We start from the raw sequence: 27,947 nt of genomic DNA, 5'->3' as shown, positions 1-27,947 counted from the left end.
TATAGGGAACATAGTTTCTAAACCAAAAACCAGGATAAGTGATTTATCAAAACAGAGTTTGAATACTGAGTTATTAAACATCAGTAATGATTCAGTAATTTAGGGGAGCAGTGAAAGAAAAATTGAAATTCCTGGAAAATGGAAAATACAGTATGTAGACTTACCAGATAAAGAAAGGAGGTTCAGTTTTAGAAAATAAACCTGAGAGAATACTATAATAACTAATATTTATTGAGTGTTTTTCTATATGCCAAACATTGTCAACCATTTTACATGGATTATCTTATTTAAACTTAAAAACAGACTGGTGAGTTATGAATGCTGTTACTATCCCCATTTAACAGGTAAAGAAACACATGTGAAAGTTACAATTTAATGTTTATGGTGTGGAATCCAATAAGTCACTGAATTAGACTTTCACTTGTATGTGTGGCAGTTAGGAAGTGGTGAAATTATTCAGAAATATTTTATGCATGCAAATAAAATGCCTTTTTTGTTTTGTTCTGAGCGGGGTTATACCGCTCTGTGCAGGCTCACAGAAATCAAAGTCGGAGAGAAGGAATATCTTTGCAGCAAGACCCAGGAGCGTTGTATGACTTTAATTTAGATGAGGAATTGGAAATTGATCTTGATGATGAAGCAATGGAAGCTATGTTTGGACAAGACCTGACCAGTGACAGTGATATTCTGGGAATGTGGATCCCAGAGGTACTGGATTGGCCTACCTGGGTGTGTGTGACTGCAGCGGGGGCTGCTGTGACTTATTTTCCTGACTTCCTATTCATAAATCATACTAACAGCCTTCCCTAAGGTGGCAACACTTTATAAGAGGTCTCATCCTGAAGTTTGGAGATTTAATACTTGAAGTTTCTTTGATATCTATAAACTAATAAGAAAAAGTCGCTTGTTGCCTTCTCTATGTGATTTTATTACTTCTCACCTCAGACTAGCTGACTATGCTTATTTTAGTAATATCTGAATCTGATGTTAAAGATAGACTGCAATACAGGGATCAGACCCCAGTATACTCTGCGGGTATATAACATGGCTGCTGTGCTCACGCTGCTATTTGAATACCTGCTGTTCTCCTTCATGGTTCCATTTAATCACTGTAATACCTAACTTCATTCTAGGAACTAGTGCCCATCTAGACCTTGTAAAAACCAGGTCCTTCCAAGGACAGGGTACCCTGTAGATCTGCATATATACATTGTTTAGCATTGCACTTCTGTAGCCTGGAGACCGAAAAGCTCACATTTATAAGAACTACAGGAAAGAGAACTTGCTGTATTACATTTATAAGATAAATGAAATTTAATGACTTCTAAGAAATTCAGAAAATAGGCATTACTGTTATGATCAGATAAAAGGTAGCTATTTTCACTAGAGGATTTAAAAAAATCTTTGTGAAATGAGATGGGTTGTCATTTTTATGTAACTCTTTTCTTAGTAGGATAAGCAATTACTTTTATTGTAATTGATTGGAATGAAGGGGAACAAAGAACACTTTCAGATTGTGTGATCTGAATTCTGATTTGAAAACTTTGTAGCATTAAAGAGCATTTTGCAAATATTCCAGTATATGAAAACAAAATAATTTACTATCATAAGTAACCTGCTTACCCTAACTTAATTTTACATTGAATTGACTAAAAACTTGGTATGAAATTGTTTTGTGCAGCATGTTTGTGAATCCGAAGACAGGGAAGAAGTGGTGGTGTGTGAACTGTGTGAGTGCAGTGTCATCAGCTTCAATCAGCACATGAAGAGAAACCACCCAGGCTGCGGGCGCAGTGCAAATCGCCAAGGCTATCGCAGCAATGGCTCCTATGTGGATGGCTGGTTTGGTGGTGAATGTGGGAGTGGAAATCCATACTACCTGTTATGTGGCAGCTGCAGGGAGAAATACTTATCTCTGAAGACCAAATCCAAGACAACAAGTTCTGAAAGGTACCTTGAAACTGTGTAACTTTCCATACCTGCTGAATCAAGAGTATAAAGTGTCTCTTACACCTTAAGCATGGGGACTATAGCTTTCTTACGTGAGGAGTTAATTTTGTCCTTCCCTAAAGGCCAGTGATTGCTAAATTGGGGACAGGAAGGATGGGGCAGGGGTTTCGGGAATTTATGTTCCCCCAGACTATGTTTCCCATAAATTCTGGCAGCCTATCAGAATAGAATCTCTGAGAGTCCAGGGAGCATGTAGCAGGTCCTTCACTGAAGTTTAACAGTGTGGAACTTTGACTTGTTGGCAAAGTTGTGGTCAGACCCTTGCCCTAACATTTACGAGGCTTATGGCCAATTTTTTCATGGATGTTTTTTCACCAGATTTCTAGTATCTTAATTAAGATCTTTTTCTTGCTTTTGGTAAAATAAGATTGATTTTGATTCAGTGAGCTTCCATGGAAATATCCTCTCTTTACATCCCTGAACAACAGTTAATCCCTAGTGACCTAGTGAGTAGGTTGTTTTGCCCCGTTGTTAACTGCTAAAATATTTAAGGCTTTCTGGGATAGATTTTTTTTTTAATTTTAATTTTTTGCATGGGCAGGCACTGGGAATTGAACCTGGGTCTCTGGCATGGCAGGCTAGAACTCTGCCTGCTGAGCCACTGTGGCCCACCCTCTGGGATAGATTTTGATTAAAAGAGTTGTTGTAGGTGACTCAATATTTTGATAAAGTAGTCATTGGTTTTGTAAGGATGTTTGTGCCTACATATCAGCAGCTTTTATTACATTGTCCTGTATCATGAATGACTTTAAATTTTGTGTTGCTTTATTAATGGCCTTTTAAAATATTCTAATGACTTAATTTGCATTTTTGGGTACTAACTGTTTTTATAAAAGCACAATGTTCTTCATGTTTGGTGCAGGTACAAGGGACAAGCTCCAGATCTAATTGGCAAGCAGGACAGTGTGTATGAAGGTAGTTGTTTGTTTTGAGAGCTTATTTATTTTACATGTATTTATATATATATATGCTCTGCTTAACATCTGTTACTAAAATTTACCTTTGTGTGTGTGTGTATGTGTGTTTTATGTACATGTTGACTTAAACTTTCCCCAAAATGCTCAAAGTAATTTGATGGCAGTAGCCTTAGTTTCAAAGTCAAAGGAAAGGGGCTGGATTCAAACAGTAGTAGCCTTACTAAAGAATGTTAATTTCTGTTTGGCACTTTTTTTCTAAGTAGGGAAAGTATGTAGTATATTTCGAATTTCTGTCCTAACTGAAGAAGGTCCAAAATGAAAAGTTGATATGAGCATTAATTTATCTGGAACCATCTGAAACAACTCACTTTCTAATAATTATGGACAGGGTAGAAATTCTTTGGTGCCCCATGCCAATATTTTTTACTAGTTGAAAACTCCATTACCAGATGTAACATTTGTTATTGCTTTTAAATGTACTTGGCCACATTGACTCCCTTTTTCCTTAGGGTTCACTATGCCTCAGGAATGTAATTTGGTTGAGTCACCAGGGGATGTCATTGTAGTTCATTTTGTGGGTCCTAGACTTTCAGTCTATCTGCATCTTAGACATATCTCATAATAATTATTGCCTGCAGAGTTATGTCAGGTTTATATTCACATAACAATCATTTATTTACTTAAATTTCAGAAGACTGGGACATGTTGGATGTTGATGAAGATGAAAAGCTAACAGGTGAAGAAGAATTTGAATTGCTTGCTGGACCACTTGGTTTAAATGACCGGCGCATTGTACCAGAACCAGTTCAGTTCCCTGATAGTGACCCACTGGGAGCATCAGTGGCGATGGTCACAGCCACCAATAGTATGGAAGAGACTCTTATGCAAATAGGTAAATTGAAATGCTGATTGGCATAGATTTTATAGTCTATATTAATTTAGTTTTTAGCTAGATAAACACATAATAGTAAGGGTTCAATATTGTTCTTCTCCATTAAGTATCTTTAGCCAGTTATTTTAACATTTTGAAGGTATATATAATATTAGGTTTGATTTTTTGGTTTTTATAAGATACTGAGATGATAAAAAGAACACTTATAAAATATAAGCAATTTTAACTTTATGGTAAGTTTATGGAAACTGACTAAAAACTATTGTGTACTTTTTATTATTTGGGTAAAAGAGTATGGTAACATATTATAAAAAATCAGGGCGACAAAGTCATATGTTTTATAGTGCGTTAAACAGACGAAATGCAATATATCAGAAATGGGTTGGCTTTTACAATGGGGATTAATTAATTTATGAGTTTCTGAGGTTGTGAAAAATGTTGAAATTAAGGTATCAACAGTATGATACCTTCTCCCAGAAGACTGGCTCCCTGCAATCCTCAATTCCTCTGTTGCATGGCCAGGCACATGGCGACTTCTGTTGGTTTCTTCCTTCTCTCCTGGGTTTTGTTGCTTCTGGCTTCAGTGGCTTCCTCTCTCAGCTTCTCAGGGGCTTTTTCTGTCTTCTCTCTTTTATCCTCTCCTAAAGGACTCCAGTAAGAGGATCCAGATCCACCTTGGAGCATGACTCAACTGAAATAATCTGATCAGTAAGGGTCCTACCTACAATAGGTTTGCACTCACAGGGATGGAGTAAAAGAACATAATCTTTTCTGGGGTACAAACAGCTTCAAAACATCATACCATAGCAATCAAAACCACATGGTACTGGTATAAGGACAGACATACAGACCAATGGAATCAAATTGAGAGTTCAGAAATCAACCCTTACATTTATGGCCAACTGATTTTTTTTAGGGGGGGGTGCTAATATCCTCATTTTAATTTTCTTTATATATTTTTAAACTAAACTTACTGTTTTAGTTTGCTAAGGCTGCCAGAATGCAACACACCAGAGGTGGATTGGCTTTTAATAAAGGGGAATTTATTTAGTTAAAAACTTCTTTAGAGGAAAGGCAGCTAATTTTCATCTGAGGTTGTCTCTTAACATGGAAAAGCACAGGACAATTTCTGCTCCCAGCCTCTGGCTTCCCACAGCTTTCTCTGGGGTGATTCCTTTCTACATCTCCAAAGGTCTGGGCTGAGTTGCAAGTGCTGAGATGAGGTATGCTAAGCTGCTTGGGCTGTGCTGGGTTGAGCTCTCTCAACCAGCCGATTAAATTAAACATCATTCATTGTGGGAGGCACTACCCCCAGCCAACTACAGATACAGTCAGTGATAGATGACTTTCATATGCCAGTGACTCAGGTCCACAGCAACAGAACTAGGCACCTTCACCTAGCCAAACTGACACCCGGACCTAACTACCACACTTACTTTATGTCATAAGCCTCTTTTCTGTTTAGTGGTAATAACATAATTTTAGTTAATTATTTATAAACTTATTCAAGTCAAGTTTATCTCAGTCAACTTAGATTTTTTTTTTTATACACTGTCCGTCTCTGCAAGGTTATCTCAGAAGTCTGAGGGATGGATTATCCATGTGGAAATCTTGTCTGGATTCCCTACAAGAATCTTGCTCTTCCGGTATACTCTTCCACTAGCTCACAGTATTGGCATGTATGTATCCTTGGAACTCCTCCAAGTGCTCTCATTGCCGTCTGGTCAAGTGCCCATGAATATCACTCTGTGTCTTCCTTATCCTGATCACAGGACTTTTCATATTAGTAGATGACCTCTGATTATCGATGTGCCTCTACTGGAGAGGCCTGGCAAATTCTGGAGCACTTCAGTTTAACCATAGGTCTGCGGTAGATTTGGAGTGTTACTTCAGGCTCCCTCTATGTGGATAGACCTTGCCAACATGATCTCTTATCTGTTGGTATTGTATCATGATAGGATATGAGAAAATTCAGGAAACATTGATTTCTTCAGTAACATCAGGGAAGTGAAGCTCAAGTTTCCTATGGATTCCAAATTTTTTTTTAATTAATTTATTTTTTAAACATAGCAACATACAAACATGAACATTCTTACCAATGTGATCATTCCATTCTTCATTTTTAATCAGTAACTCACAATATCACATAGTTGTATATTCATCGTGATCATTTCTTAGAACATTTGCATCAATTCAGAAAAAGAAATAAGAAAAAACCATACACCCCATATCCCCTTCCCTTCCCCCTCAGCAATCACCAGCATTTCAATGTACTAAATTTATTTTAACATTTGTTCCCCCTATTATTTATTTATTTTTAATCCATATGTTTTACTCATCTGTTGATAAGGTAGATAAAAGGAGCATCAGACACAAGGTTTTCACAATTACACAGTCACATGGCGAAAGCTGTATCACTATACAATCATCTTCAATGGCTGCGGGAACACAGCTCTACATTTTCAGGCAGTTCCCTCCAGCCTCTCTATTACACCTTAACTAAAAAGGTGATATCTATATAATGCATAAGAATAACCTCCAGGATAACCTCTTGACTCTGGAATCTCTCAGCCATTGACATTTTATTTTGTCTCATTTTACTTTTCCACCTGTTGGTCGAGGTTTTCTCAATCCCTTGATGCTGAGTCCCAGCTCATTCTAGGATTACTGAGGCATGTTGCCAGGAAGGTCCACACCCCTGGGAGTCATGTCCCATGTAGAGAGGGGGAGGGCAGTGAGTTTGCATGTTGTGCTGGCTGAGAGAGAGAGGCCACATCTGAGCCACAAAAGAAGTTCTCTTAGGGGTGACTCTTAGATCTAACTTTAAGTAGGCTTAGCCTATCCTTTGTGGGGTTAAGTTTCATAAGAACAAACCCCAAGATTGAGGGCTCAGCCTAATGTTTTGGTTGTCCCCACTGCTTGTGAGAATATCAGAAATTTTTCACTTGGGAAAGTTGAATTTTCCCCCTTTCTTGCCATTCCCCCAAGGGGACTTTGCAAATATTTTTTCATTCATTGTTCAAATCACTCTGGGATTTATCGGGGCATCTCTCTGGACAAACCTACAAAATCTCATGCCCTACTCAAGCTTTCATGTACTTATGGTGTTCACTTAAGCTGTCTACATAAGTTATATTAGGAAATGCACTAGTCAAAATATAAATTTTGTATCAAACATTTTCTGCTTTAGTCTCACATATAAGTTATTAAAGTTTTAAAATATGAATTACCATCAATTTTCAACACCCGAGCAGTATTGACATTCCTTTGTTCTTCCTCATGCAAAAATGTTTTTAAATTTGTACATTTAGTCACTATCATTATACACTCTAAGCATTCCTAGATTATACCATCTCAGTCTTTATCGTCTATCTTTCCTTCTGATTTCATTTGTGCCCCCAGGCCTCCTCCCTCTATCATTCTCACATTCAGCTTCATTCAGTGTTCTAACATTATTGTATTAGTTAGGTAATATTGTGCTATCCATTTCTGAATTTTCATAGTCAGTCCTGTTGCACAATCTGTATCCCTTCAGTTCCAATTACCAAATAGCTACCCTATTTCTATCTCCAATGATCTCTGTTCATAACTGAAATTCTCCAAATTCATTCACTAATGTTAGTTCATATCAGTGAGATCATACAGTATTTGTCCTTTTGTTTCTGACTAATCTCACTCAGCATGGTGTCCTTAAGATCCATCCATGTTGTTACATACTTCATAACTTTATTCTGTCTTACAGCTGCATAATATTCCATCGCATGTATATACCACAGTTTGTTTAGCCACTCATCTGTTGATGGATATTTTGGCTGTTTCCATCTCTTGGCAACTGTAAATAATGCTGCTATAAACATTGGTGTGCAAATGTCCATTTGTGTCCTTGCCCTCATGTCCTCTGAGTAGATACCTAGCAATGGTATTGCTGGGTCACATGGCAATTCTATACTTACCTTCCTGAGGAACCGCCAAACTACCTTCCACAGCGGTTGTACCATTTGACACTCCTGCCAACAGTGGATAAGTTTGCCTCTTTCTCCACATCTTCTCTAGCACTTGTCATTTTCTGTTTTATTGATAATGGCCATTCTGGTGGGTGTGAGATGATATCTCATTGTGGTTTTGATTTGCATTTCCCTAGTTGCCAGGGAAGTTGAACATCTTTTCATGTGCCTTTCTGCCATTTGTATTTCCTCTTCTGAGAAGTGTCTGTTCATGTCTTTTGCCCATTTTGTAATTGGATTGTTTGTCCTTTGTTGTTGAGTTGAATAATCTCTTTATATATTCTGGGTACTAGACCTTTCTTGATGAAGTTCTTTGATGCACAAAGTGTTGAATTTTCAGGAGTTCCCATGTATTTATTTATTTCTTCAATGCTTGGGCTTTGGGTGTAAGGTCTGGGAAACCACCTCCTCTTAAAAGATTTATAAGATATTTTCCTACATTTTCTTCTTAAAGTTTTATGGTCTTAGATCTAATGTTTAGTTCTTTGATCCATTTTGAGTTAATTCTTGTATGAGGTGTGAAATATGGATCCTCTTTCATTCTCTTGCATGTGGATATCCAGTTCTCTAAGCACCATTTATTGAAGAGACTGTGCTGTCCCAGGTGAGTTGGCTTGACTGCCTTATCAAAGATCAATTGTCCATAGATGAGAGGGTCTATATCTGAATGCTTTATTTGATTCCATTGGTTAGCGTATCTGTCTGTCTTTATGCTAGTACCATGCTGTTTTGACCACTGTAGCTTTGTAATACGCTTTAAAGTCAAGTAGTGTGAGACCTCCAACTTCATTTTTCTATCTCAGGATATTTTTACCTATTCAAGGCACCCTGCCCTTCCAAATAAATTTGGCTATTGGTTTTTGTATTTCTGAAAAGTAGCTTTTTGGTATTTTAATTGATATGGCATTGAATCTGTAAATCAATTTAGGTAGAATTGACATCTTAACTATATTGAACCATTCCATTTATTTAGGTCTTCTGTGATTTCCTTTAGCAATTTCTTGTTGTTTTCTTTGTACAGGTCTTTTGTATCTTTAGTTAAATTTATTCCTAAATATTTTATTTTTTTGGTTGCAATTGTAAATGGAATTTTTTTCTTGATTTCCCCCTCATATTGTTCATTACTAGTGTATAGAAACACTACAGATTTTTGAGTGTTGATCTTGTTACCTGCCACTTTGCTGTACTCATTTATTAGCTCTAGTAGTTTTGCAGATTTTTTGGGGTTTTTGACATATAATATCATATCATCTGCAAACAGTGAGAGTTTGACTTTTTCCTTTTCAATTTTGATGCCTTGTATTTCTTTTTCTTGTCTAATTACTCTAGCTAGAACTTCCAGTACAATATTGAAAATACCAATGGTGGTAGTGGACATCCTTGTTTTGTTTCTGATCTTAGGAGGAAAGTTTTCAGTTTTTTCCCATTGCAGATAGATGTTAGCTGTGGGTTTTTCATATATTCCCTTTATCATGTTGAGGAAATTCCCTTCTATTCCTGTCCTTTGAAGTGTTTCCTAGCAGTGGGTTTTTCATATATTCCCTTTATCATGTTGAGAAAGTTCTCTTCTACTCCTACCCTTTGAAGTGTTTTCAGCAAGGAAGAATGTTGAATTTTGTCAAATGCCTTTCTGCATCAATCAAGGTGATCATGTGGTTTTCCTTGTTTGATTTGCTGATAATGGTGTATTACATTAATTGATTTTCTTATGTTGAACCATCCTTACATACTTAGGATGAATCCTACTTGGTCATGGTGTATAATTGTTTTAATGTGCTGCTGAACTTGATTTGCAAGAATTTTGTTGAGGATTTTTGCATCTATATTCATTAGAGAGATTGGTCTCTAGTTTTCTTTTCTTGCAATATCTTTGTCTGGCTTTGGTATCAGGGTGATCTTGACTTCATAGAATAAGTTAGGTAGCCTTCCCTCCTCTTCAATTTTTTTGAAGAGTTTGAGCAGGATTGACACTAATGTTTGGTAGAATTCACATGTGAAGCCATCTGATCCTGGACTTTTCTTTTTGGGGAGCTTCTTAATGACTGATTACTTGTGATTGGTTTGTTGAGGTTGTCTATTTCTTCTCAATTCAAGTTGGTTGTTCATGCCTTTCTAGGAAGTTGTTCATTTCATCTACATTGTCTAGTTTGTTAGCATAAAGTTGTTCATAATATCCTCTCATTACCTCCTTTATTTCTGTGAGGTTAGTGGTTATGTCTCTTCTTCCATTTCTGATTTTATTTATTTGCATCCTCTCTCTTCTTTCTGTCAACCTCACTAAGGGTCCATCAATCTTACTGATTTTCTCATAGAACCAACTTCTGGTTTTGTTAATTTTCTTGATTGTTTTCATGTTCTGAATTTCACTTATTTCTGCTCTAATCTTCATTATTTCTTTCCTTTTGCTTGCTTTGGGGTTAGTTTGCTGTTCTTTCTCTAGTTCTTCCACATGGACAGTTAATTCCTCGATATTTACTCTTCTTTTTTGATATAGGCATTTAGGGCAATAAATTTCACTCTTAGTACTGCCTTTGCTTCATCCCATAGATTTCGATATGTTGTATTTTCATTTTCATTTGCCTTAAGATATTTACTGATTTCTCTTGTAATTTCTTCCTTGACTCACTGGTTGTTTAAGAGTGTGTTATTGAGCCTCCATATATTTGTGAATTTTCTGGCCCTCTGCCTGTTATTGATTTCCAACTTCATTCCTTTATGATCTGAGAAAGTGTTTTGTATTATTTTAATCTTTTTAAGTTTATTGAGACTTGCTTTGTGACCCAGCATGTGTGGTCTGTCCTTAAGAATGATCCGTGAGCACTTGATAAAAAGGTGTATCCTGCTGTTGTGGGGTGTAATGTTCTATAAATGTCTGTTAAGTCTAGCTCATTTATTGTATTATTCAAATTCTCTGTTTCTTTATTGATCCTGTCTACATGTTCTGTCCATTGATGAGAGTGGGGAATTGAAGTCTCCAACTATTATGGTAGAAGTGTCTATTTCTCTTTTCAGTGTTTGCCTCATGTATTTTGGAGCATTCTGGCTCGATGCATAAATATTTATGGTTGTTATGTCTTCTTGTTGATTGCTCCTTTTGTTAATACATAGTGTCCTTCTTTGTCTCTTTTAACTGTTTTACATTTGAAGTCTAATTTGTTGGATATTAGTATAGCTACTCCTGCTCTTTTCTGATTGCTATTTGCATGAAATATCTTTTCCCAACCTTTCACTTTCAACCTATGTTTATCTTTGGATCTAAGATGCATTTCCTGCAGATAGCATATCGAGGGATCCTGTCTTTTTAATCCATTCTACCAGTGTATGTCTTTTGATTGGGGAGTTTAATCCATTAACATTTAGTGTTATCAGTGTATGGGCAGTACTTCTTCCATTTTTGCCTTTTGGATTTTATATGTCATATCTACTTTTTCTTCTTTTTACTTTTTCTAATAGTCTTCATTTCTACACTCTTCTCCTCACCTCTCTCTCCTGTCTTTTCCTATCTGTCTGTAGTGCTCCCTTTAGTATTTTTTGCAGAGCCGGTTGCTTGTCACAAATTCTCTCAGTGATTTCTTGTCTGAAAATATTTTAATTTACCCCTCATTTTTGAAAGACAGTTTTGCTGGATATAGAATTCTTGGTTGGCAGTTTTTCTCTTTTAGTAATTTAAAGATATCATCCCACTGTCTTCTCACCTTCATGGTTTCTGCTGAGAAATCTACGCATAGTCTTATTGAGCTTCCCTTGTATGTGATGGATTGCTTTTCTCTTGCTGCTTTCAAGATTTTCTCATTTTCTTTGACATCTGACGTTCTGATTAGTAAGTATCTTAGGGCATGTCTATTTGGATCTATTCTGTTTGGGGTTCTCTGAACTTCTTGGATCTGTAATTTTAAGTCTTTCATAAGAGTTGGGAAATTTTCAGTGATAATTTCCTCCCTTAGTTTTTCTCCTCCTTTTCCCTTCTCTTCTCCTTCTGGGACACCCACAACATATATATTCATGCGCTTCATGTTATCATTCAATTCCCTGAGTCCCTGCTCATATTTTCCCATCCTTTTCCCTATATTTTCTTTTGCTTTTTGGATTTCTGATGTCCCATCCTCCAGTTCACTTATCCTATATTCTGCCTCTTGAAATCTAACATTGTAAATTTCCGTTGTTTTTTTATCTCTTCTACTTTTTTCATTTCTTCTCCTGTGTCTTTCATTCCCATAAGTTCTGTGATTTGTTTTTTCAGTCTTTTGATTTCTTCTTTTTGTTCATTCCTTGCCTTCTTTATATCCTCCCTCAATTCATTGATTTGATTTTTGATGAGGTTTTCCATGTCTGTTTGAACATTCCAGATTAATTGTTTCAACTCCTGTATCTCATTGGATTTGTTCCTTTGACTAGACTATATCTTCAGTTTTCTTAGTATGATTCATTATTTTTTGCTGGTGTCTAGGCATTTAATTTCCTAAATTAGTTTATTCTGAAGATTGTTTTCATTTTTTTTACCTAGGATTTTCTTGCTGGATTACGTTGTCTGTCTGTTCTTTGACATTTAGTTCAGCCTATTCTAGACCTCTAGCTTAGGTTTTCTTTAACAGATCAGAGTTTTTCAGTTCTTGTTTTCTTGTTTCTTGCCCTGCGTGTATGGTGCATTTTTCCCCTCCCTTCGGAGTGTCTACTTAAGTATTACAGACCCCAGTCAGATTTTTCCAGACCAAACTGGCCTCCTCTTAGGAGAAAAGAGTTACCTGCATCAGTTTTCCCTGAGGATGAGCTCCAGCTTGTCTTAAGACTTTCCTATGAAGCCTCTGTACTCTGTATTTTCCTATCCTGCCCGGTATGTGCACTTGTCTGCCTGCAGGTCCCACCAGCATAAGGTGATGTGGTATCTGTAACTTCAGCAGACTCTCCCTGCTGGGGGCGTGGTTTAAACAGAGGAGAGGTTGTAGGCTGGCTTTAATTGCTTCAATTTTCCAGAACTTGGGGTCTGAATTCCTTGAGGGAGAGAGTCCACCTTAGCTGGGACTCACCCCTCTCCTGGGGAAGGCACAGGCTCCAGACAAACACTGAAATCAGCTTAATTCTACCCTTGCCTAGGGCAGTTGGAGCCTGAGAAGCACTGTGGCTCTATCCAAAGAGTGAGCAGTCAAGCGGTAGAAACACTGCCACAAAAAATAAAAGAAAAAATCTTTTTCATAGCATGGCCCCCGTTCCTCAGGTTTACCAATCAAGAGGTTAAGTTGGTACGTTGCTCTGTGTGTCTCCAGGTCCTATGTGCCCCCTCCTTTCCTTCAGGGCCCAGACCCTTTCAGGTATTTTGTGCCGTCCAATCCAAAAGACTTCTGGTTTTTGTTTTTGTTTTTGTTTTTGTTTTTTCTTTTTGTATCAGCCCTGCTTCCTCTGCGCCTGGGCAAAAACCAGCAACCTCAGCTTTTACTCAAGGTTCAGCTGAGCTGGGGCCTATTTTAGTAATCAGGATTTGTTCATTAATTCCACAGTTGGAGCTGGTGGCACTCAGCCCCTGCTGCTAGTGAAGCCTCTTTCCTTTCCCCTCTGGGAAGCATCCTATGGGGGAGAGGCACCAGTCACTCGGGGAACTCACAGTTCTGGGTGGGCTTGCAGCTGGTCCAGCTTTTCCAGACTGGGGTACGCTGTGTGTCCAGTCACTGATATGGCCCCAGCAATTGTTCTGTAGTGTTCCTGGCTATTTACTAGCTGCTCTGGAGGATGAACTAAATCCCACTCCTCACTAAGCTGTCATCTTGGCCTTCCTTGTGTTTGGATTTCAAAATTGAGTATACTGTCTTTCTTTTGGGATATTTATCTCATTGGAGATGGGCATAAGAAGTATCCAGAAATTCTTCTCAGGGAATTCCATGCACATCTAACTGATCCTCACTCTCTGCTTTGTCTTTTTTTAAAAAACACTTTTTATTGTGAAATATAACATACATACAGAGAAGCAGTAAATTTCAAGGTATACTGTAACAAATAGTTATAGAATGAATTTCAGAGTTTTATCTGGGTTACAGTTGCACTATTTTAGGTTTTCCATCTAGCTGTTCCAAGACACTGGAGACTGAAAGTAATGTCAATATAATGATCCAGCAATCATACTCATTTGTTAAATCCTATCTTCTCTGTTATAAATCCCCCTTCTTCTTTGATCCTTCTCCTAATCCTTAGGGATATTTGGGCTATGCCCATTCTAACTTTTTCATGTTGGAAAGGGCTGTCAGTAGTATGAGACGGGAGATGGAACTAGTTGATGTTCTTGGAGAGGCTGGCCTCTCTGCATTTTGGACTTATCTGGCCTAAGAACCTGTATTAGTTAGGGTTCTCTAGAGAAACAGAATCAAATACCTATAAATATAAAAATTTTAAAAGTGTCTCACATAATCGTGGGAACAGTCCAAAATCTGTAGGGCAGGCTGTGAAGCTGATGACTCCAATGGAAGGTCTGGACAAACTCCACAGGAGAGGTTCGCTGGCCGAAGCAGAAAGAGAGACTGTCTCTTCTGAATCCTCCTTAAAAGGCTTCCAGTGATTAGATTAAGCATCAGTTATTACAGAAGATACTCCCCTTGGCTGATTACAAATGGAATCAGCTGTGGATGCAGCTGACGTGATCATGATTTAATTCTATGAAATGTCCTCAAAGCAACAAACAGGTCAGCAATTGCCCAACCAGACAAACAAGTACTACCACCTGGCCAAGTTGACACATGAACCTGACCATGACAGAACGGATCTGGAAAATAATTTTAATGCATGAAAATTTGTAGAATCTCAGATAGAGCCCTAAGTGTTCTTTAGCGTTGACAGGAATGGTTTTGGGTAGGGGTTGGCAAACCCTGGTAATTAGCAGTATCTAGCTGAAGCTAATGTAACAGTAGCTTCCAGAATAGCCTCTTGACTCTGTTTGAACTCTCTTAGCCACTGATACCTTATTTGGTTACATTCTTTTCCACCTTTTGGTCAAGAAAGCCAGGCTCATCCCTCAGGGTCATGTCCCATGTTGCCTGGGAGACTTTCACCCCTGGATGTCATGTCCCATGTAGGGGGGAGGGTAATGATTTCACTTGTAAAGTTGGGCTTAGAGGGAGAGAGGCCACATCTGAGCAACAAGGGGTTTTCTGGAAGTAACTCTTAGGCATAGCTATAGGTAGACTTAGCTTCTTCACTGCAAAAATAGGCTTTATAAGAGCAAGCCTCAAGATGAAGGGCTTGGCCTATTGACTTGGGAATCCCTAATGTTTGAGACATTATCAGAGGTTTCCCTGGTGATAAAATGTAATAGTTCTATAGTTTTTCTTCTATCCCTCAAGGAACTTTGCCAATACTTTTTAATTATCTGCTCAGCATACTCTGGGATGTATCTGGGTATTACATTAAGCTATACAGAATTACAAGCTCTTTTTCCCATTTTGGGCTCCATGTACTTGGATTGTTTAAATGAGCTATACAGACAGGTTGAATTAGAGTATGTGCTATAGGAAACTTAGGTTTTGGACATCTTGAACCTCTCTTCCTTTGGTCTTACATGGTAAATGAAGTTCTAAAACCCAGAGTGTCCTCCTACCCCTGTTTTCTCATTTACCTTGGTCCCAACCAGATCGACTTCATTCTTACCTCAATTTGAGGCCTGATCTCTTTTTAGGTTTCTTTATCAGTTTTGTGTAGCAATGCCGACTTTCAGAGCTGCAGAACTCCACCTGAGTCTTAGGTGTCACAAAGGAACCCGAAGTTCCAGGGAGATACTGGGTTGTACACATATAACACAGCATCTTGAAATCTAGAAATAATGTTTACAGCTCCAGACTAAATGTGATTGCTGTAAGAGCTTGCAATCTATGTGCTAATTTTCTTGTAAGTGTTTTCTAAAAGAGATTATATAATATTCACTCTTTTATTTCTGGCTTATTTCACACCACATAATGTCCCCAAGGTTCATTCACCTTGTTGCATGCCTCACAACTTTGTTCCTTTATGTAGTCACACAATATTCCATCGTATGTATACACTGCAGTTCACCATTCTACTTCTAGGTCAATATATATATTTCAACTACCTTCTTCCATTGGTCATCATATATAATGTCCACAGTCAACACTCCCTGTCTCACATTATCTTCACTTAGTTGTACAGTCATCAGCACTCTCAATTTTAGACAGTTTTCATTGCTCCAAAGTGCAAAATAACTGATAAACACATCCTCACCAAATAGAAAATCCCTTAACTCTTGTCCTTCTCCCCCAATTTTTTATCCCTGGTATTCCTGTGGTACCATTGATGTCTTCCTGTTAATATAGACCATAGCCTGCAATAGTAGTTCTCCCCCTACAACACACTGTATTTACTATTTAAACAAGATTCATACCTTTGAAGTAGTTCATTCAAGAACTTATTTATATTTGTAGTTGTTAATCAGTGGCTTACTATAACCCTTTTCAATCATGTTCGCCTTCAATATGGTAATAGTATTTACAACCCACTAATGAACAACCTTTACTTCTGTCCATTCCCTTACATGTAAGTTCAACCTCCTTGGCTAACTGTTCATCCATCTCTAATTTCTGCGTATCTCTTGGTTCCCTTATACTCTGTATTATAAGTCTCTGAGTTTATGTTTACCAAGGTCGTAATAGTGAAATCATACAGTATATATCCTTTTGTGTCTGGCTTATTTCACTCAGTATTATGTCCTCAAGGTTTATACATGTTGTCATATGTTCATTTCATCTTACTGCTGCATAATATCCCATCATATGTATATACCACATTTTGTTTACCCACTCATCTGTTGATGGGCACTTGGATTGTTTCCATCTTTTGTCAATAGTGAATAATGCTGCTGTGAACATCGGTATGTATATGTCTGTTTGTATCACTGCTTTCAGCTCTTCTGGGCATTTACCAAGTAGTAGTATTTCTGGATCATAGGGCAACTCAACATTTAGTTTTCTATGGAACCATAAAACTGTCTTCCATGGTGGCTGTACCATTATATACATTCCCACCAGCATGCATAAGTGTTCCAATGTCTCCACCTCTCTAACATTTGTAGTTTCTTTTTTAATAGCAGCCATTCATGTAGGTGTGAGGTGATATCTCATTGTAGTCTTGATCTGCATTTCCCTTATAAGCTAATAGTGAGTATCTCTTCATGTGCTTTTTTAGCCTTCTTTATTTGCTTTTTGGAAAAATGTCTATTCGTATCTTTAGCCCATTTTATAATTGGGTTGTTTGTTCTTTTGTTGAGTTGGTACTTCTGTCTTTGTGCCAGTACCGTGCTGTTATGTGTGTGTGTGTGTTTTCTACTTTTCTCACCATCTTAATATCGCTGCCAACTATAACAGATTAAAATCTGTACACATGGGCAGGCCACCGTGGCTCAGCAGGCAAGAATGCTTGCCTGCCATGCCAGAGGACCTGGGTTCGATTCCTGGTGCCTGCCCATGTAAAAAAATAAAAATAAAATAAAAATAAAAAATCTGTATACATGACAAAGTGGAAAAATTTCCTAAATGCAATAGTTTCAGTAAAAGTGCTTACTGACTAAAAGTTACTACCTGTTCTAGTTATCTCACTGCTAGAATGCAATATACCAGAAATGGAATGGCTTTTAAAAAGGGGAATTTAGTAAGTTGCTAGTTTATAGTTCTAGGGCCAAGAAAATGTCCCAATTACAACAAGTCTATAGAAATGTCCAATCAAAGGTATCCAGGGAAAGATACTTTGGTTCAAGAAGGCCGATAAAGTTCAGGGTTTCTTTTTCAAGTGAGAAGGCACATGGCAAACACAATCACGGTTTCTCTCTTAGCTGGAAGGGCACATGGCAAACACGGCGTGATCTGCTAGTTTTCTCTCCTGGCTTCCTGTTTCATGAAGCTCTCTGGGAGGCATTTTCCTTCTTCATCTCCTAAGACCAGACTTCTTTTGCTGTTTTTCTTCTGTAAAGCATGATTCAATCATCAGGATATCACCTGAATTTCATTATCTCAAATGTTTAAAGCAGACATGAAGTTGAGGTACTGCATGCCAGAACTTTAATATGTAACTTACTTTTTTTCCTCCTTTTTAACAAAGGAGGTGATGATTGAATCATGCTTTACAGGTGCTCCAATTCCAATGTCTGACTTTAGCATCTCATGTCAGCTTAAAGTTCCCTAATACATTAGACTGTGCTAAAGAATGCTAAGATTCTGCGTGCTACTGCCATTCCCCTGGTCCCATTCATGCTTGCAGCTGCCCCACAAGATAGCAAAAGAAGTCTGGTCTCAACACTCCACATTATAATAACGTTTACTAAAGTCCACATTCCCTTAAGTTGTTTTTAATGATAGCATCAGTAACAACATCAAAAAACCCCTGCACATTCTTGGTGTCTGTGGCACAGTGAAGCAGATATAGATCTCCTTGGTGTCTTTTCTTGTGTTCAGATCGGCACTGAATGTAAGCAGCTGCCTCTTTGTATGTATTGGAATCTGTGTATTCTGGATAGTAGATAATTAGTTGACTATGCTTTTTTTTCCCCCCTCAAAAAGATCATTTTCATTGAGGAAGAGAATGATTGAAGGGTCTGTAAACCATTTGTTTTTACAAATGCCCTCAGTTTCATGCTTTGTGTGTTCTGTTTATCTCCTCATTCTTAGCAAGAACAAGGTCATAATCACTGAATGATAATCACTGAGTGATAATTGCTATCACTCTCTCAAAACAGTGAATCTACTTTTTTTTGTTCTGATCTTTGGCTACCTACATCAAACATTTTGAAGTACAGGTCTTTGAAAATGAAATGCGTTTCCACAGTGCCTGTGGTCTTCACTTTTGTCTGCAGGACATCTTGCTGGGTTGGAATATAATTGATTTGAGATATTCTATCCAAACCATTTAGGTAATATGAAACAGAATCATTGAGTTAATATTCCCTTGATCTCTTGAAGCGAGCTTGCACCCCACCATCTTGCCATAACCATTTAATCACTCCTGCTAGTTCTGAAGTCATGACTCCTTCTTCAGCACTGTCAGCTAAAACAAATAATTGCCAGACATTATCTACTCTAGCAGATCCCACAAAGTCCATATTTAGGTGGTCCCATGATTCTTGTGATTGCAATGATAGACTGTGTAGTATTGCTGTAGACAACTACTTTATGTTGTTTACATTCTTCCTCTGAATAGCCATCCTCATGAATGATTTTCATCTTTTTATGATGGTGCTTTTATCAGATTCTCCAACCTCCAGTAGCAGCAGCTTCAGTTCTTTGGCTGCATTTCCCCTGGCCTTTCTCAAGTTGTAGTCAATCATCTTGTTCCATTCCACAAGCGGCCTTGTCTTTGGCTCTCAACATGCAGCCCATGGCAGCGGTGGAAGAGGGGACTGGGCCTGGGCATATTCACCATGGTGACTGTGGCTTGAGTGGCAGAGACAGCATCTGCTGCTGGGTGGAAGCCCTCTCTTAGTTCCATGCTGTTTTGACCACTGTGGCTTTGTAATACATTTTAAAATCAGGAAACATTAATCCTCCCACTTCTTTTTTAGGATATTTTTAGCTCTCTAAGGTCTCTTTCCCCCTGAAAAATGAATTTGATAACTAGCTTTACCAAATCTTCAAAGTAGGTTGTTAGAATTTTGAGTGGTATTGTCAACCAATTTTTTGACACAGGTGCTGGGGGACAGGGTGGGAGTATGGAATAAAGAGTTAATACTTAAATTATAGTTTCTGTTTGGATTGATCATAAAGTTTTGGTAAAGAATGGTGGTAGCACAAAACTGTGAACATAATTAACAGCACTGAATCATTTATGTGAATATGATTAAAATGGGAAATTCCTAGGTTGTATGTATGTTACTAGTATAAAAATGAAAAAACAAAAAACGTAGAGCCATACAACATGAACAGCGAACCTTATTGTTAATGTTGAACTATAGTTAATAGAACAATTGTAAAAATGATCTGTAATCACTTGTAACAAATGTACCACAGTAATGCAGGATGTTAATAATAGGGTGGTATATATGGGGATTCTATTTTATGCATGATTTTTCTGTAAACTTATGACTCCTCTAATTAAAAAAAATAATAAAAAAGAATCAGGGTAGAACTTCCAGCATTTCATTACCTTGATTCTAGCTGTTTTGTTTCCTGAGATACAAAAGATATAATAAACCATGACTTTTTGGCTTCTCAACATTATTATTTATTTATTTACTTATACATGGGCAGGCACCGGGAACCGAACCTAGATCTCCGGCATGGCAGGTGTAAAACACTCTGCCACTGAGCCATGTGACCTGCCCTGGCTGCTCAACATTAAAAAGAAGGCAGTATTGGTGACTCAGCCCTTTGGTGTGTCCAAAAGCATATTTTTAAACTATTTTTTTCCTATATCTATTTATTTCAATGAAAGTGGTACATGAACAAAATGAACCAAATATAAAAATTATTTAGAAGAAAATTTCCCCTATGATTGTTTTCTTTTTTAATATTTGAGTTCCAAGCACTGTTTTGTTTTACATGCATCATTCTCATTTAGTCTTCATAATAATCCTATAAGGTAATTATTATAATCACCATAAAATGAGAAAACAGAATGAAGCACAGTGAGGTTAGTTAGTTTGCCTAAGTTCACACAGGTGGTAAGCAGGACTGGATCCCAGGCAGTGTGTCTCCAGAGCCTGGGCTCTAAGCACAGCCCTCTCAGTGCCAAGGACAGGCATTCTGTAGATAGAACTGAGTGCCAAATTTGCCTCTGAGGTTCCTAGCAGCTAAAGCCAAGAAAGAAAGGCATTCTGTTACAGAAATGATTGTGTTCATTAGAAAGAACTAATCAATTATTTGGGACAAGTGTAGCTTTTTGTGATTTTGAGTCTGAGAGAATTCATAAGGAAGACACTACTTTCCAAACTTGATACATTAGCATCACATCAATAAAAGTTGTTAACCCCCCCAATTTAGATGTATCTATAAATATCATGTGTATTATAAATATGCACTGATGAACTAATATGTAATTGGTATATCTATAAATATCATACAAATTATAAATATGCACTGATGAACTAATATGTACATCATAAAACACCAAAAAATGGAGATTAGAAAGTAAAAGAGAAAAATATAAAGCACATGGAAGTTCTGCTGGGATTCATGTTGTGTAACCCCTCAGGTATGTGCAGCCTACTCCTCAGCAAGTGAGTTCAGCAGGTGTTTCTGTAGAATGGATCCTTTCAATAGAGAGCAGTGAGGACAACACACCACTGCTGTTCTAGAGGTAGCAAAATAACACCACCTCTGGTAGGCTCATTTAATCTAATAATGATAATTATTTTAAGAAGCAACCATAGTAATCGAGACTTTTCTATATGACAGTCACTGCACTAAAAGTTTTACTTGCATTTCTTCAGTTAATCCTTTTTACAGTCCTGCAAAATGATGACTATTATAATCAGAGTTTGGCTAGCATAGAGTAGAGCTGAGATTTAAACCTGTGTTTATTGGATTCTGAATTTAATGGACCTCATCACCTTTCCAACAGCTTCAGAAAATTTGAAAACAGATGATCTTAAATGATAGTTTCTATTTACAAGAGATTTGTGAAAATGAAAGAATGATATAATGAACTGCTCTGAATGAATGGCATAATGATAAGAATCCCTAATTCAATAGTTATCAGCATTTTGCCATCTATACTTTTCCCTTCTTTCTTTTTCCCCCAACTTTTTAAAAGCAAATCTCTGGCACCTTATCATTTCATCCCTAAATTATTACACATGTATCTGAAATATTAGGACTTTCCTTATGTAACCATCATACTGTTACCACTCCTAATAAATTTAACATTAATCACTTAGTACTCTCTAATAAGAGTATTATTATGTAATAATCTAATACGCCACAGATCAAAATTACTTTAAAACCAGAAAAAACGTGAGATTGGAATTGCAGATGAAACCAGAGAAGCCAGCATCAGCCTGACAGCCCCCTTGAAGCATCTCTGAGAAACACTTGTCACTTTTCTTGATATTAGCAAGGGATGGTTACCTAATGCCTGACATTCAACTAATTGTGATTTGATTGGTAATCATATCTCCCAGGTATTGTTTCCTTAAGGTCAAGCAGTGGCATCGTTGTTTCTTTCAGTCATTTCATTAGACCTGCAAAGTGTATGTATCGTTATCCCCATTTTGCAGATAAGGAAACTGAGGGTCAGATTTGTCTAAGGATCTATAACTAGAAAGTGGAGGAACTGAAATTAAACCCAGGCTGGTCTGATTCAGAATCTGGGTTGTCATCCATCTCTCAGAAACCACCAAAGGACTCTGATGTGGTAGAGGCCTGGGACTTCATAATTCTATGTCCTATGAGATAACCAATATTCTTCAAAACATTTTAAATACTTCTCCTACGACTGTTGACTGAAATTTTCTGTATGAAAGGGTTCCAGATCAGTAAAACACGCTATGTTTTCTTGCATCATGGAAGCTAGAAAGAATGGGAAAATCTTTTGGTAATCTTTCTGTTTTTTTTTTTTTTTTTTTTTTTTAATTAGCTTGTTGAGAACTGAACAAAATTTCATGTTTTTCAGGTTGCCATGGTTCTGTAGAAAAGAGTTCCTCTGGAAGAATAACATTAGGTGAACAAGCAGCTGCCCTAGCAAACCCTCATGACCGGGTGGTAGCTCTAAGAAGAGTGACTGCAGCCGCTCAGGTCCTTCTGGCCAGAACCATGGTCATGAGAGCACTGTCTCTCCTCTCAGTCAGGTAAGTGTATTTTTGTGTCAAATGATTCCAGGCCGACTTCTAGCATATATTAGACAGATGTCTGGGTATTGTTTGGAGGAGTGAAAATTTATAGAAACTTGAATAATTTCTGTTGATTTAGACATTGTCATCAGTGTTATTCATTCATCTGATCACTTATTCAGTTAATACTTGTCTCTTTTTAGGTGGAAATAATACCAGTGTAGTAACTGGGTAAACTGCATACATTTTATTTCATGATCTGAAATGGAAATTAAGTTCATTTATTCATTTGATAGGGGTTAAAAATAAAAGGCCAAAATGTATTTTTTCCTGCAAAATTGACCAACTGTTGAGCCAAATCAAGCTGCAAATCCCATGACTTGGACTTGGTCTTGTTCATTCTGTGGTGTGTAATAGATAAAAAAGCAAGAGAGAGCAGTACAATGGTGGCTCAGTGGCAGAATTCTCACCTGCCATGCCAGAGACCTGGGTTTGATTCCTGAAGCCTGCCCATGCCAAATGAAAAAGGAAGAGAGCCATGAATGCCTAAAAGACATCAGTTTAAGAAATGGTGAAGCAGGGACATTTAACAGCAATTCAGTGAAGGCAAAATGGCACTAAAAGAAAAATTCAGAATAAATGTTACATAAATCTTGGGTTATTGACTTAAAGATAGGCAAATAGGCAAGTGAAGAAAAAGAGTACAGAAACTGACACTCTATGTATATGAGAGAGATGCTTGATTTATGACTTAATTTATGACAGTGGTTTACACCACACAGAAATGGAAAAATGAAGTCCTTTTCAATAATTGGGACTAAATCAAATAGCTATCTATATAGGAAAAAAATAAATAAATAAAAGAATCTTGGCCCTAGCCTTACACTATCTAAAGCAAATAATTCCAAGTAGACTTTAAATATAAATATGAAAGGTAAATCAATAAAGCTTGTAGACTCATACAGCAACTGTTAAAAAAGTTGAAAAAGTGATCAGACTTTGACAAGAGATATGAATAAAGCTGATCTGGATAGGATTAAGGTCAATCAGAATACAGGGTAAAGGATGGTATGGTCCACATTTTAAACCTTCAACTTCTATGTGAAACTAAATGGAGAGATATTTATTTGTGGCAAAATTTATATTTTAGGTAGTACATTATCTAATTTAACTTGGATGGTCAGTTTATTCAAACACCATAATTACTGGAATCTTGAATAGGGTGTGAGATCTTGTTGATTTGTACAGGTTGGTGTGATGTCTGAATATATCCCAGAGTAATTTAAGTAGAGAATAAAAAAGTATTTGCAAAGTTCCTGTGCCATTTGAATCTGTTGTGTACCTCAGAAAAGCCAAGTTCTTTAATCCTCATTGAATATTGCTTAGTGGGAATTTCTTGATTGATTCTATGGAGATATGACCCACCCAGTAGTGGGTGGTGACTTTTGATTAGATGGTTTCCATGGAGATGAGTCTCCATCCTTTCGAGGTGGGGTTGCTTGCTGGAGCCCTTTAAGAGGGAACCATTTTGGAAAAAGTTTTAGAGCCCAAGCACCCAGAGAACTTTGGAAATGAAGAAGGAAAACGCCCCCAGGGGAGCTTCATGAAATAAGAAGCCTGGAGATAAAGCTGCCAGATGTTGCCATGTTTGCCATGTACCTTTCCAGTTGAGAAAGAAACCCTGAACATCATTGGCCTTCTTGAATCAAGATATCATTCCCTGGATGCCTTTGATTGGGCGTTTTCATAGCCATGCCTTCATTTGGACATTTTCACAGGCTTATAATTGCAAATTTGCAACTTAATAAATTCCTCTTTTCAAAAGTCATTCAGTTTCTGTTATATTGCATTCTGGCAGCTTGCAGACTAAAACTGTCCCCTTGGGGGACTGGGGAGAAAGGAGAAGATATTCAGCTTTTCCATTTGGGGAATTCCTGATAGTCTCACAAGCAGTAGGGACAACCAATTCTACAGGCTGAGCCCTCTCTCATGGGTCTTGCCCCTATGAAACTTATTCTCGCAAAAGAGAAGCTAAGCCTACTTATAGTTATGCCTAAGAGTCACCCCCAGAGAACCTCTTTTGTTGCTCAGATGTGGCCTCTCTCTCTAAGCCGACTTGGCAGGTGAACTCACAGCACCACCCTACCCCCCTGCTATGTGGGACATGACTTCCAGGGGTGTAAATCTCCCTGACAATTTGGGACGTGACTCCCAGGGATGAGCCAGGACTGGCATCATGGGATTGAGAAAGCCTTCTTGACCAAAAGGGAGAAGAGAGAAGTGAGACAAAATAAAGTTTGACTGGCTAAGAGATTTCAAACGGAGTCGAGAGGTCATCCTGGAGGTTATTCTTATGCATTATATAGATACCCTTTTTAGTTTATGGGTGTATTGGAATGACTAGAGGAAAGTACCTGGAACTGTTGAGCTGTATTCCAGTAGCCTTGATTTTTTTTAAAATTTATTTATTAATTAAAAAAATTTAACAAACCAAATAAAACACCAACATATATAATCAGTAATTCACAATATCATCACTTAATTGCATATTCATCATTTCTTAAAACATTTGAATCAATTCAGAAAAAGAAATAAAAAGATAATAGAAAAAGAAATAAAACGAAAGCAGAAAAGAAAAAAAAAAGATTATACCTACCATGCCCCTTACCCCTCGCTTTCATCGATCACTAGCATTTCAAACTAAATTTATTTTAGCATTTGTTCCCCCTATTATTTATTTTGTTCCATATGTTCTACTTGTTTGTTGACAAGGTAGATAAAAGGAGCATCAGACACAAGGTTTTCATAATCATACAGTCACATTGTGAAAGCTCTATCATTATTCAATCCCAGTAGCCTTGATTTTTGAAGATAATTGTAAAACTATATAGCTTTTACAGTGTGACTGTGTGATTGTGAAAACCTTTTGTCTGATTCTGCTTTTATCCAGGGTATGGACAGTTGAGTAAAAAAAATAAGGATACAAATAAATATATAATTGGGGATGGGTATAAGTGGTTAAAAAAAAAAAGCTGGGTTTGATTGAAATAGTAGTGGTCAGTGAGAGGAAGGGGTAAGGTGTATGAAGTATATGAGTTTTTTTCTTTTTTCTTTTTATTTCTTTATGTGAAGTGATGCAAATGTCCTAAAAATGATCATCATGATGAATATACAACTATGTGATGATATTGTAAGCCATTGATTATATATGTGTGTGAAGACATTTCAATAAAAATATTTTAAAAATTAAAAAAAAATAGCTTTTAGAAGGTAATAAAAGAATATATTCTTGATTTTGGGATAGCAGAGATTTCTTAAGCAAGTCACGAAAGGTACATAGCATAAATGAAATGATTAATAAATTGAGCTACATTAAAATAAAGAACTTTTTTTTTTTTTGCTTAAACAATGGAAATTTATTAGCTTTTGCTTTTAAGGCTAAATGAAAGTCCAAATCAAGGCATTGTCAGGGTGGTACTTTCTCCCTTAAGACTGGTATTCTGGGACTGGCTGCCAACGATCCTTGGCTCCCTTGTCACATGGCAAGGTACATGGTCTCTCCCTTCTTTTCTGGATTCTATTGATGTTCAGCCTCTTACTTCCTGTGGATTTCTCTCTGTGTGTCTGAATTTCATTCCCCTTATAAAGGCTGCTAGTAATAGGATTAAGTCTAGCCTGATTGAGGTGGACCACACCTTCTATTTTTTTTTCCAGATTTTAATTGTTACTTTTTATTTTTTACAATATATTTCGAAAAACTACTTTACATTTGCCTTAATTGTTCTACTACACCTGCAATAAAAGAACACTTAGAACACACAAACACCAAACTGTTAAGACCTACTCCGTACTGAGCCATTATTACCAGAGGGAGGTAGTTTTTTACATAAATAGATGTGTGCAATGCAAAATAAAATATGAACTTGTTAGAACAGAAAACTTTGCCTTAGTGGTAATAGGAGGTGGTTTTGTTTTCTTTTTTCAACACATCCTGTTCTAGCAGTAAATTTTATTATGCATTTAAAGCAATATGTGCCCCAAAGAGCTTGTATTTTCAGTTTGTGCATGTCACCTGAATCAGAGCCTAGACACAGGAAAAAGTATAAACAAACTCTTGGTCTGCAAGTATTCTTCTCAGTCTATACCCCTCCTTCTAGAAGCTCGCCATGTTAGTGAACTAACACTAATGTTAGTGACTGTCATTGATAATGGTATTTTATAATAGTTTTTCCCCAATATACTAGGTGCTTTTAATTTTCTCTCAAAGAGAAGCAATGAAAACACAAAGAAACCCTTGAAGGGGTTCAATTTTTCACTTCACATTCTCCAAGTAGTAAAATAGCAGCTTTACAAGTTGATGAAAAAGAATTTCAGTTTCTTTCTTTCAGTTTTAATCATACTAGCATTAACATTTACCTGGAGGGCGGGCCACAGTGGCTCAGCGGCAAGAACGCTTGCCTGCATGCCAGAGGTCCCAGGTTCAATTCCCGGTGCCTGCCATGTAAAAAAAAAAAAATAAAGAGAGCTAGGGTTATTTAAAAAAAAAAAAAAAAATTTACCTGGATTTAGCTGCACTTCAAAAAACATATTTTTAGTGCCAAATATTTAAGAAATTTAAGAAAGCACTGCATACATGGAATTAGCTCTTATCTCCCCCAAAATATCTATTTATCTATCTATCTGTCTATTTATCTATCTGTCTGTCTGTCTATCTATCTATCTATCTATCTATCTATCTATCTATCTATCTATATCTATCAATCTTAGCTTCATTGAAGTTCTTTTTTTCTGACTGGACGTGAAAAACAAGATAAAGTGACCAATGTTGGCTTTATTTCTTTGTAATCAATAACTTGGATCTTCTTTATTCAAGACCACTGCAACATTTTCATGATAAACTCACAAAAAGGCAGTATGAGAAAACACCTAACTGAATAAATAGGCTTCTGCCAGGCAAATGTTTTGAAGTTCAAAGTGGTACTGTACATTCAGTTTGTTTTCAACTTTGTCAGTTCTTTACTCCTGTTATTTCTTCTAGTAGAGAATAGTGTGTAATCACAAAGAAAGGCCTAGAAGCCATGTACAGCTGCACGCAATATCATGCGCGATGTAACTTTCAAGAGCTGATATGTAAACTAAACCTAATGGCAGTCAACTAGAACCAAATTTGGTCACATTGAAATAGAGAGTCTCAAAAACTCTTTGGTGTTATACATTTCCTTCTTCTCAGCTGATTTTGTGTTACTCTGATTTAAATGAAAACAAAATCAGATTGCAAAGCTTTTGTATAGTAGTTATCTTTTAGGGAAATGCTATGTTAAAATGATATATTTTAATTTACAAAATGTTCTTAGCAATGTCCTTTCTATGAATATGGTTGG

The 27,947-nt window shown here is 37.1% G+C and overlaps 1 protein-coding gene and 1 pseudogene across 12 annotated transcripts in view; one reads left to right on the top strand and one right to left on the bottom strand.

Annotated features, from left to right (window-relative positions):
• The window catches only part of HERC1 (HECT and RLD domain containing E3 ubiquitin protein ligase family member 1), a 291,819-nt gene that overhangs the window by 221,073 nt on the left and 42,799 nt on the right, over positions 1–27,947 (top strand). For 10 of the 12 annotated variants that reach the window (XM_077128149.1, XM_077128154.1, XM_077128157.1 and 7 more), the window contains 5 exons: positions 509–729; positions 1,682–1,954; positions 2,877–2,925; positions 3,619–3,819; positions 22,410–22,584. In XM_077128149.1, coding sequence (XP_076984264.1) covers positions 509–729; positions 1,682–1,954; positions 2,877–2,925; positions 3,619–3,819; positions 22,410–22,584 — 919 coding nt within the window. The remainder of the gene's footprint in view (positions 1–508; positions 730–1,681; positions 1,955–2,876; positions 2,926–3,618; positions 3,820–22,409; positions 22,585–27,947) is intronic. The other 2 variants (XM_077128156.1, XM_077128155.1) reach the window with 2 other exon arrangements.
• On the bottom strand, positions 18,126–19,180 carry LOC143656227 (guanine nucleotide-binding protein G(i) subunit alpha-3 pseudogene; annotated as a pseudogene).

This window comes from Tamandua tetradactyla, chromosome 14 (assembly GCF_023851605.1).
Source record: "Tamandua tetradactyla isolate mTamTet1 chromosome 14, mTamTet1.pri, whole genome shotgun sequence".
Taxonomy (NCBI): Eukaryota; Metazoa; Chordata; class Mammalia; order Pilosa; family Myrmecophagidae; genus Tamandua; species Tamandua tetradactyla.
This window is presented reverse-complemented; position numbering and strand designations above follow the sequence as displayed.